This window comes from Seriola dumerili, unplaced genomic scaffold, assembly GCF_002260705.1.
Source record: "Seriola dumerili isolate Sdu_G_001 unplaced genomic scaffold, Sdu_1.0 BDQW01000068.1, whole genome shotgun sequence".
NCBI classification, from domain to species: Eukaryota; Metazoa; Chordata; class Actinopteri; order Carangiformes; family Carangidae; genus Seriola; species Seriola dumerili.
The window spans coordinates 2,780,831-2,793,340 of NW_019174323.1; the positions used below are offsets into that span (position 1 = coordinate 2,780,831).

Genomic DNA, 12,510 nt, shown 5'->3' on the forward strand with positions numbered 1-12,510 from the left:
ATTACTCAAAATAAAAATGTGGATGAATCATGATCAATGTGAATGAGGAAAAATTTGCGAAAGATTATTTCATCTTTTTCGGACCAGTTCATGACAAAAGGACAATTCAGACATTTTAGCCTGAGCGCTGTTTTAAGCTTGATTATAATAAGGTAGTGAGTTTCAGATCATTGTTTTGGCCTGTTTACTGTTTTGGACAGACACACACAGTTCACTGGTGAACACAGTGGAGCATTTAGCAGCTTGGAGAGGCAGACATTTCCCTCGGGAGTTGGTAGAAACCAGAAACAGAGCTAATGATGAGTCAATGTTGTGTTCACGACTTGTTTCTGCTGCCAAAGAAATCAGTTACTGCAGGTTAAAGGACTGAAAACTGTGCCCAACCACATCCACACAAACACACACACACACACACACACACACACTGGTGTAACATCAATTGACATCTTCATTGCATGATGTCCATGAAAATGACAGCACCACTTCCCGGTCTGTAAAGTACATGGATGATGAAATGAATAAATCACACACGCTAAGCCCCCAAAAAGTGCTCTCAGGGAAATGTGTTGAGCCTGTTCATGAGGGCTAAGTGTCTGGCACCCAAGGGACGATTGAGCTGAGCAGCAAGGCCTGTGACTGGCAGGCTTGATTGATCCCAGAGCCACTTAGACCAGGCAGGGGGCAGAGTGCACCTCACATCTCACAGCATGGAGAATAACACCTCTGCTATTTATAGCACGTCCATCTCTAACAGCACGCATTAACTTAGTGTATATTAACACAGGGCTATAGGGCTACTGGCAGAGGTAATCATATGGTTATGACATGACTGTTGAAGGACACTAGGTAGGGCAGTGTGCACGGACATAACAAAAGTGTGTGTAGGTGTGTGTGTGTGTGTGTGTGTGCAGGTGCATTTACTTGCCTCTCTCTTTTCACAGGTACTCAGTGGTGGGTTTTATTGATAAGAACAAAGACACTCTGTTCCAGGATTTCAAGATACTGCTCTACAACAGGTGACACACACACACACACCGCTTCAATCACCTCCACACACACACACTCTTCACTGTATTCTTTGCAGCATTCTGATTACATGACACTCCTCTGGAAAGAACAGCACCGGACGAGTACAACTAATCTCCTCTCAGTTTGCTCTTGTCCTCCTCCTCCTCCACTTCAGTTCTCTGGTGTTTGTCATCTGCAGAATATAAATATGGGGTCTAGTAATTCCTCAAGTGTCTCATGACCTGAGTTTTATGATACTCTTTAGTCCACACGCAGGCACGCAGCCGGCCACCAACATTGTCAGATGTTGATATTTGGTTGAACATAGGTCGTGGCGTCCGGTGACCAAAATTCATTGTCAGTACAACGTCTAACAACAACGTTCATTAGAGGTAGAATAACAGACAGACAGCTGATGTTTGTTGGTTTTAAGTTGTGTTGTTGATCCAACCTATTCCAAATGTCTCACGCCAACATCATCTTGACATATGAAATACCAACGCTCTAGTCGTGACCAATGCCAACTTTGGGTTTTGACGTCAACCTGATTTTCATTTCCGGCCAAAATGTAACATCTGTCCAGCGTTAGAGTCATTAGAGTCCAACGTCTTTCTGACGTTACATTGACGTCCGGTGCCTGCTGGGAATGAACTAATGGAAACACCTTTTCTGGGTTGATGATGCATCCAGAGTTTACATTGAAATACAAATGCTTCAAGGCAGGAATCATTCAAATTGAATAACAGAACACATTTCTTTTTTTTTTTTTTTGTTTTGTTTTCATGTTAAAACACATTTCCTCTTCTTTTCATTAAAGTTGAGTTTCTATCCTGGATTTAAAGGTCATCATGGCTGGGGCAAGTCTTATATCATCTGGAGGTCAAGCGCATTCATATAATAAATGACAGTGTGATTTAATTTGGTCTTAAACCTCTACACTTGGTTACCTTTTGGTACACCTCTACACTTGGTTGTTAGGGCCATTATATTAAACTGTGTGTTATTTTGTTATTGTAATTTTAGCCTCTACTAATACACATCTGCTTTTCATGTTTTCCTTGTGTCTGACCAGCTCTAACCCAGTACTGAAGGCGATGTGGCCCGAGGGCAAACTGAGCATCACGGAGGTCACCAAACGGCCGCTGACAGCTGCGACACTCTTCAAAAACTCCATGATCTCACTGGTGGAGAACCTGGCCTGCAAGGTGAGGAGCCAGGACTGATAAAAAAAAAAAATAATAATAATTTGACAGAAGGAATTATGAAAGTGAAAAGGAAGAATTGTGACCACAAATGGTATTAATTAGCGTGAAATCCAAGGTTGCACAGCTTGTGTGGATTGAAATAATACAAAGGCTTTATCAGAGAAGGCAGAGCAAGAAGAGGACTTATATTGAAATAGACCAAACCCAGGGACACTGTGATAGCCACTGTATTTTCTCAATGAATCAAGTTATTGTTCCGTTGATAAAATGCCAGAAAATGGTAAAAAAAAATGCATATTGCAGTTTCCCAGAATCCAAAGTCTCTTCAGATTGCTTGTTTTGGACAAACAACAGTGTAAAATCCAAATATAATCAGTGTAGAACTGGAAGAAAAGACACAAATCCTCCATTTTACAGTTGATTAATGAGACTATATGAATGGTCAGTCTTACTGGTTGAGTGTAGATTAAATAGAGGTTCATAGTAGTTAACTCACTGTCGCCCTCTGTAGGAGCCCTATTATGTTCGCTGCATCAAGCCCAATGATGTCAAGTCGCCTCTCCTGTTCGAGCTGGAGCGCTGCCGCCATCAGGTGGAGTACCTCGGGCTGCTGGAGAACGTCAGAGTGCGCCGCGCCGGCTTCGCCTACAGACAGACGTACCCTCGCTTCCTACAGAGGTACCCACTGTTTATTTTTCAAAGTAAACGCCGTTATGGGGCGGCGTGGTAGCCGAACGGTTAGGGCGCATATCACATGGGCTCAGATGCTCTGAGCAGCAAGTCGGGTTTGACTCCGGTTTGACTGCATGATTTGCTGCATGTCATTCTCCTACTCTCTCCCTGCATTTCCTGTCTCGCTCCACTGTAACTGTCTAATAAACAAGATATTCAGATTCTCTGTATCTGGTACATCAGTCCAAAACCCAAGGATGTTAATTTTACTTTGATATACAGTATGACAGCGAAAATCAGCAAAGCCTCGCATTTGAGAAGTTAAAATCAGATCTACAGTGATTCATACATTAACAAAATAGTTGCCAAATAGATAAATTAGTTCAGCTCTAATTACATGAAAAAATTTAAAGCCCAGACAGATCCGGATGTTTACCCCAAAGAAATCGTTTCAGTGCCACCCATAGATATGGTGACACACGCCAACACGTCCTATCCCAAGTCAGGATAGTAAGAAATACCCGTAGTGCATCTCAGATTAGACGGTAGTCGGTGCTGCCATTTTTCTTACAGCCTCATTTTTCGTCTTCTTCTTCGGCTGAATGTCTTTATTGTGGCTACCAATTAGCCGGTGAAGCTGCGGCAGTTCATCCATTTCACTTAAAGGTTCCTTGCCACTAATTTTGACGGTCAGTTCAAGTAGCGGAGGGGCCCATTAATTGGAATAATGAAGTCTTCAGGGAGTGATCGTAAATGACTTCAGAGTGCTGTTAATCCTTTAGAGAAACCGTCTCTTTATTTTTTATGTTAAGCTTTATTGTCCAACCTGATGCTGCAATATCCCATTTATCCAAGACTTAATAAACATCAAGCATTTTCACTCGGCTGTCGATTACTCTTATTTCCTGCACCTCTCTCTCTAGACCATTCAATTTGTTTTCATCCCTCTCTTGCTGCTCTTCAGGCCTCTTCTTTTCTTCAGCTTTAATTTTCCTATCTGTTTTCTTCTTTCCACCTCAACCCTCCCTTCCCTCTTTCTTCTTCATCCTTTCAATACGCCACCTTCAAATCTTCATCTCTGTCCCCTCACCACGTCAACCATTTCCTCCACTTCCTTTTACTCTTCCCTCTTTCCTCTTTCTACACCATCCTCCTTTTCCTTTCTCCCTCCCATATGTCAGTGTTTTTCTCTCTGTTGCCTCTTCGTACCCCCCCCCCCAGCTATTAATTCCTTTAAATGCATTATATAAAACTTTTTCTTCATTTTCCTCTTCCTCGCTGTCTAGAAACTTCTTCTCCCCCTTTCTCATTCCTCTTCTCTCACTCTCATTTCCTGTTCCCCTGCTATCCTCCTTCCTTCATTCCTTCCTTCCTTCCTTCCTTCCTTCCTTCCATATCTCGCTCCACTCATGCTGAGCCACTTCAGGTTCGTATTTTCTGCTTGAAATAGAGGATTTACCTCTGCTCCACAATTTAGTGGCCGAGGCCTCTTCCCATTCTTTCTGTTGCTAGATGGCAGACGGCTTTAATAACCAATGCAGCAAATAAATGGCCTTGTCATTCTACATAATTGCTGACAACACACAGATTCAACCACAGACCTACAGACAGTGAAGTATTGCAAACATGTACATGAAAAGAGACACAATTTATTAATCACAGTGATATAATTTTAGGACATTTTGTTTTCCAAATTAATGAATCCAAGCAAATTATAACAACATGGGGTTTTTACTAATATGAGGAGCTGTTTCTCTAATGTAATACATAATAGTGGAACACAGTTATTTGCATTAAACATTAATGTGATTATTTTATGTACATAATTTTGCATGCATTTGCAATTTATAAAGTACAATATTCTTTTTAATATCATTTATTCATTTATTTGAATTGTGGTTCAGCTTGTTGTGACAAAAGTTTCTCAATAGATGAATAGAGTTGTTGCTGTTGGTTTGAATAAACAATACAGACAAACTGTGCTGTGTAGGTTTACAATGAAAGGTCAGTATGGTAAATAATGGAGCTCCCCTTCCTCATGTGTCTTTACTGTACTGAGTACTGAGCAGGTAACATACAGTTTTAAATTTAAAGTATTTTTACTTCCTCATATGTAAATGTCACAACCTCCCTGCTTCTTCAACTTAAATGAACCTCCAAAACTTTATTTTTACATAGGAATATTTGGCATTGATCACATGTATGTGTATGTATGTGATATAATATAATGTAATCAAGAATTCTGAAGCCTAAAATATAGAAAATATAGAAACGCAATGATTATACATGAGGCACAAACATGTGTCAAAGCCAACTCTTTTGTATTCTTATCTGAAAGAGTCGATCTTCATATAGATAATTTAATATATACGAAAAAACATGATCCTTTTTTAATTTACTGTGCAACTCTGATTTTATTTAAAAATAAACAAACATGTGCTTAGCTACACTGGCCCTGGCCAGTACTAATTGTTACTGTCATTTTGATATAGCAGTGATAATTATATTTACCTCTTATGCTGCAGTAATGGTGGTTATTTATTTATTTATACATGTTTTTCTTTGTTTTGGTGTTCATAGTTTTATTGTTCTTATTATTGTTATGTTGTTATAGTTACCTCTTCTATTTATGTCTTTGTTCCATTTTTTTTGAAAAGCAATAAAAAGGGAATTACAAAAAAAATAAAACAACAACAAAGACAACAGTTCTCAGATGGAATATTGAGCCTCTACAAGTGGTGCACACTTCTGTCTCTTCAGTCAGTATTTCAGCGCAATGATGAATACACGGCGAAACAGGAAACGACAAAAAACAAAAAAGGGAAGAAGGGGAAAGGGAAGAAATTTGCAGGGCCAGCAAATGCAGGAACCTTTGGCCACAACGAGCAACAGCATTGTCCAGGAGGACAAATTACAGAAGGTCATGAGAGAAAATGCTCGCCTTAAAGATCAGCGTCTGCATTCCCAACACAAGCAGCACCAGGCTAAGTGTAAATTAGCAGCTGCATGTAAGACCAACACAGAGCTAAAGATCAAGCTGGAAGAGGCACGTCATCACCTGCTCAAATCTAAAAATGAAGTGGTCAGTCTTGATATCAAAACGGACACGACTGAGCAGAGGCCACAAGACGCCAGCACTGCCACAAATGTGACCAGTGTTTGTGCTTCAAGTCAGGGCACAAAGGCAACCCAGCCTGCGGAGCAGAGCAGGACCGCACTCCAGACCGGGGCTGACAACTCTCAGGAGGCCGCCGGAGATCAGCTTGAGAAGGTCCGGGCTTCTGACGTACTGAAGAAAGAAGTTCTTCAGTCTGAAATCGCACAGCTCAAAGAACGACTCAGAGTTGCAGAGGTCCTGAGACTGAAGAATAACACAGTGACCCTGGAGCTGAGGGCTGAGCTTCAAAAAAAGAACGTGGCTCTGGTGGAGGCACAATCCAAAGTTGGGCAGCTGGAGAAAGACCTACAGCAGGCGGCTTCCCATGATACTCAGATAGAGCAGTTAAAAAAGGTGAATGCAGAAGTCACAGCAGTCCGTAAGTCACTTGAGGAGAAGGTGAGGATTAACCTGGAGCAGTGGCAAGAGGTGATGGCTTCTCTGCAGAAGGAAATGGAGAGGCTCCAGGAGTCCCTCACGGAGAGCCAGCAGGTGGAGCGAGAATGGGAGGCCGACATGGCCTCAAAGTTGGACGACCTGGAGAGCCGAGTGAAGGAGATGATGGACAAGACGCCCAAGAGGAGGAGAGGCTGGCTGGCCAGGCTCTTCAGATGCTCCAGATGAACTGTGACTGTTCAGTGGACGGGGGATCTTCTCTTCTCTTTTTTTCCTCTTGAATTGAGATTAAAAAAAAAAACATTTTTTAAATGAAGTAATTGCTGTTTTGTGTCGTATCTGTAGAGTAGTAAAGTTGTATGGGTCCTGCCTACTTCCTGTTGTCCATGTGTACAGTATTTCACTGCTTAGCCTGGGCAGAAAGGCCCTTGAAGGAATAGTTAAAGCGATAGGGGAAAGAATAAAGAAAAATAAAGGGATAAAGGTGTTGCTGTAGACTGAGCGCTGCTGAAGCAGGGTTGTGATTTGAAGGTTGGACTGGCTTTAAGGTCTTGGTAGAAGTGACTGAATAACACCTCCTCCCTGAAGCTGGGCGTCAGTCAGTCAGTCAGCTGTCAAGGATCCTACATGACAAGCCCTAACTGTGGGGTGTGGATGTGTGTTGTGTAGCTCTAATCAGTTTTCATCTAATCTAATCTTGCAGCTAATCAGTTGCATCTCCAGCAGCCATTACAGTATAACCCCTGTACCATCAAATTGTATCCACAGTAGTTTTGCTAGTTTCCTACAAGCATAATAGTTTTGTCCTCTGACCTTGATTAAAAGCAGCATTAAAACACTCAGATTGGTTTGTAATTACTGGAGTGAGATGTTGATGTAAAACATTTTAATATGCTGGAAAACTGCGCTGTTGTAATGTGGTAATGTAACAAACAACTACCAGTCGATGACCTGAGTTAATAACTCATGTTTTATTCATTGCAGATGCTCAAACACCTGACAATACAAGTCTGTTTACATGCCAATTAGCATTAATTAGCGTGCAAGCAGAGTACTCAGTACTCAATTTTTCTAGACAAATACTGATAATATCAGCCAATATTTGTTCATTTACATAAACACATAATTTCAATAAACATTTTGATAAGGTTCCCTTAAATTCTGTTATTAAAGACTTCTAACTTTCAGGAAGCACACATGGTGAGTTTCAGACTCTTCTCCAGCTCACTGTGCTTTATATTTACATATAATTCAGCCAGGAATAAAATCAATAACAACTATAAACAACTACACAAATCATAGAAGTATCTTGTAATGTATAAACTTTAATACACAGGTTATTTGTATAGCACATTTCATGGACATGGTGCTTCTTCACATGCATGAAAAACAAAGGATAAATATAGCATCAACACTTTTCATAACCCTAACCCTACAAAGAGGCAAGTCAAAGAAAATACAGTTATTTAAAGAGACATAAGAGAGTCGAGGCTGATGTCAGTCACATCATAGCTGGACTTCAGAGAATAGCAGTGGACAGAACTGCATCCTGAAGTCACCTCATGTTTCCTTGGGAGAACGAGTGGGAGCGATGCAGCAGCAGTGATGTCGCTACTTCAAGTTTGTCACATCTGAAAAGACCCAGAAAGCTTCACTCACATACAGCACTAGCACACGTGTTATTCTCATTGTGTAACAGATTAGATCCTAAGCCTGACAGGCTGGCTCTGATTTAGGGTATTTTTTGCTACAAGCCTCTAAGTCACCAAATATCTCTTCACAGTTTGACCCAAAGAGCAAAATAATATTGACACGGAAACATCAGAACACACATACACACACTTTCATCGCTCTAAACACTCCCAAATAGTACACAAACACTTGTTGTAGCCTTGCCCTTGTTCCCCAGCTGTCACATTTGCCCACTGCCCTTAGAAACCATCGCAGTGGATGGAGGATTAGGTAATGAGTCTTTTGCATAACAAGTCATCCAACTCTGTCACTCCAGTCCCCCTCACTGATGTCTTTGGACTCAGCATTACATCACAGCGTTGCCAGTTGGTCGGCTGTGAAATGATACAGGATGCCGTCTGTCGATGAACACTGGGATCTTTGGAGGACAGAGAGAGTCACTGCTGTCTCGGAATCACCTTATAATCTCCATTATCATTCAAGTTGATAAGTGAAAGTAGTTTCTCTATAGTGAAAAAGGTTCTTAAAACTACAGCTGCAGTGATTAGTCAATTAATAGATTATTAGTCACCAACTATTTCAAAAAGCAATTAATTGTTTAAGCCATTCATCAAGAAAAAATGCCAAACATTTAATAGATAGAGCTTCTTGTGAAAATTCCCTGTTTTTCATGGTTTCACATTATAATATATTGAATGTTTTTGAGTTTTGGACTCTTTAATGGGCATTTAATAACGACACCTAGCCCTCAAGTATATTATGTTGAGCATTTTCCATGTTTTCTGATGTTTTATAGAATAAATAAATGAGAAAAGAACAGAACTAAAGAAGCCTCTTGGATCAGAGGTAGTATCTACAACCAAGTTCCAGTTGCCCTCCAATCAACTTTTCTTGAATAATCGGCAGATTTATCAATGAGAAAAAGCATAGTTAGTTGCAGCCTTATTTTATACACACTAATAAATATATAAATATACACATGTAAACAATAAACAAAAAACAATATATATATATATAAATGCAATTCATGGTCATTAAACTGTCTGCTGTTTGAAAATGCATTATTCTCTATCAGCGATATCCTTTCCCCCTCCAGTGGTGTGTTTCTCAGTCTCAAAACAACCCACTCAAATCTCAAGAGCCTTATATTTGTTGACTTGCAGATCAGCACTGGAGGGAGTTTTAGTGCGACAGCAGCCTGAGCTGTCAGGACAAACTCGACTCTGGTGACCATCCATCAAGCTGAACATAAAGTTTAAATTCATCAGTTTATGATTGAATTTAGTCTCGGTTCTATGATTCTTCCAAGAGGCTTCAAAGGCCTTTAAAAAGCCATAAAGTTGATGGTTGAGAAAAGAAATTAAGGCCTTTAAAACTTGCCTTTAAGGTTCCTTACTATAGCACTGGAAAGACTTCAAGAGTGCGATTTGACCACTTACCCCCTGCGCTGGGTTGTAATAATTAATTCCTTTGTCCATGTACTAAATGATATAATTTCCATGGCACCATGCCAGGGGCTGAGTCCCACACTTACTTATTAAGATTTATACAGCACTATACAGTATTCCGAGCTCCACTTTTTTTCCTTCTTTGGATATAATATGGCCTGAAGAAAGAGATGCATGTTTTTCCCCGACCAAAGAAATGAGTTTTAAACAAGCACGCAGGACACACACAAATGATTCAGTTACAATAAATCTAAGAAATGAGTCTGAATCAAGAGTTATATGATTTCTTCCTCACTTCATTTTGTATTGAACTAATAATGAAAACCAATAAAACTTGAGTAAAAAGGAGACGAATAGTCTACAGCCATGTTAGCAGCTGTGTGAGGCTGTACTTGGCTGAGCGAAATGCTAACGTCAGAATCAGGTCAGAATACTACAATTCTAAAATTCACAATACTAACATGTTGACGTTTAGCAGATACAATGTTTCCTGTTCACCATCTCAGTTAAGCATCTTTAATTAGCATGCTAAAATACACTAATTATCACAAAGATTAACTGAGGCTGAGGGGAACGACATTACATCAGACTGCAGGTATTTAAACCAAAATAGAAATTTTGACCTTATGATGGGTGTAGCAAATTAAGGCTCACCAAAGGTAATAGAATTCATCCTGGCAGGAACGCGATTCTCCGTATAGAAATTGCCAAGCCATCTAACAACAACACTGCTAGCATGGATGAAAAAAACTTATATGTTTGGCCGATAGTCATTCATATAACGACGAGGTTGATTCAAAATATATTGAGAGGCTGTTTAACAATTTTGCTGTGTGAAGGAAGTTGCTGTTTCTGTATATACAGTTCAGATATCCAGATCCTACTTGATGCTCCTTCCTGCATTAATCTAGATTTTAATTGACCATTTTACATTTTGTTTAGCTTTACACTTTTGCATTTTCTCATACGACCACTTTGTCCTTCCTTCAGGTACAAGATGATCTCTGAGTTTACGTGGCCAAACCATGACTTGCCATCGGACAAAGATGCAGTGAAGAGGCTCATGCAGGGCTGTGGATTTGACCATGACGTGGCTTACGGCAAAACCAAGGTCTTCATTCGCACACCGCGCACCCTCTTCAGCCTGGAGGAGCAGAGAGTCGAAATGGTCCAAAGAATCGTCCTCTTCCTCCAGAAGGTGAGAGTCCGACTTCCTCAGGGTGTCTTAAGATCTCAGGTACCGATGTTCTGGCTTCAAATTGTAAATTACTGATGCAGTTTTGCTCTGATCCAATAGCAAATTAATAATTTTTGAAATGGCACATCTGCTGAGAAAGCCCCTGTTGTCAGTAATTAATTACATTTCCCTGATTTTGCCTTGAATCTAGATCCAATCTAGATCCGAATTGGCAAATATCCTTTTTTTTAAGTAGTTGGTGATTATGAAAGAGTCTCTATTCACAAACATCTGTCATTGTGAATACCACTGATTGCCAGTCATCAACAACTATTATCTGATTAGGGCCATGAAACAAGATCATGAGGGTGTTGTGGTGTCATGGCCCCAGTCGTGTTCTCATTGCAATTCACCAGCCCTTGTTCTGCATCTGAATAACCTCAGAGACTAGAAAAACTCTGACTATTCAAATTTTCATACAAGTTACACAAGCACTGGGGTATTTTTGTAGCTGCTATAATCTTGTATTATTAGCGTTATTCATTGTCTCTCTGGGAGACGGTCTCTGCCTCTTCTCATTCTCTGTCTGAGTTTTCACCCACACAGCTCTTGTAAAAGTTATGAGACGGGATGAGTGGATCTCAGATTTATAACTTGAGATATTTCAGGGATTTGGGCAGGAGCATAGATGCTTTTATCTAAAAAACAATTGCAGATTTGTCCTTAAATCATCATTAGGCCAAATTAGTTTTCGGTTGGTCATTAACGCTGATTTAACCCTTTGTTCCTCTCTGTTGTCTGTGGGCTGTGAAAATAGGAATAGGAATAAATAGCTGGGTATTGTTTTTTAATGCATTACATTGTAATTTAACTAGTGAGTTAGCCCTGCCTAGATAACCCAATGCGGCCCATATGGATGTAGAGTTTGGCTTCCATTCTTTTCTTACATATACACATAAGGAACATTTTGGGGTTCAGTGTCTTGTTCAAAGACACTTCAACATGACAAGAAACATCCCAAGAGGAGCAAACACTATGGTTAATTCGCTCCACCACTTACTATTCACTTCATTGCATGGTTCAGTTGGGTATGCAACCATTTTACAGCTTTCCTGTATCCTATAAAGGATAAAGGATTATTGATATGGGGATTTTCTTCTGTGTTTTCACTTTGTTGTCATTGTAAATTGATTATGTTTTTTTATTATTGAAGTTTTTATTTTACAGACTAAACAGTTAATCAAAACAAGAATCAACAAGATAAAAGAAAATAACAATAATTAATTCAGCCCTAATATGAAGCATTTTTATCATACTGGAAGTTGTATTTATCTTGTTGCCCGGTGACCAGTATATCAGTTTTTCCTTCAGCTGGACATGTTTTAAATGGGCCACTGAACATTGATCACTGTGTGTCTGCCTCTGTATTCAGCCGTTGGTAAGCCCATCACACATTGGATGACACCTTCAAGCGAGGATGCCAGTATCTTGGTGCAATTATGTTGCATTCGCTGACATGTGTCGGGAGCAACGTGCAGAGCAAAACTTTATGACTTTGACAGATGGAGAGATCGGTTTATAAAACGCTGTGTGCCGCTCTCGCTGGCTGTCAAATTAAGGACACGCTATGCAAATCGCCGGGATGCTTCGAGGCAGCAACAATGTCAGTCTGTCAACACTGTGTTGGTGCGTTTGTGTAGAGAGAGTGTGCACATCTTCAGGGCACATGAAAGCCCTAGATCCTACACCTGGGAG

The 12,510-nt window shown here is 40.2% G+C and overlaps 1 protein-coding gene across 2 annotated transcripts in view; it reads left to right on the forward strand.

The window, feature by feature from the left end:
- Nucleotides 1-12,510, forward strand: part of myo1d (myosin ID) — a 108,516-nt gene that overhangs the window by 44,442 nt on the left and 51,564 nt on the right. For both annotated transcript variants that reach the window (XM_022742487.1, XM_022742488.1), the window contains 4 exons: nt 942-1,016; nt 2,081-2,213; nt 2,725-2,891; nt 10,569-10,776. In XM_022742487.1, coding sequence (XP_022598208.1) covers nt 942-1,016; nt 2,081-2,213; nt 2,725-2,891; nt 10,569-10,776 — 583 coding nt within the window. The remainder of the gene's footprint in view (nt 1-941; nt 1,017-2,080; nt 2,214-2,724; nt 2,892-10,568; nt 10,777-12,510) is intronic.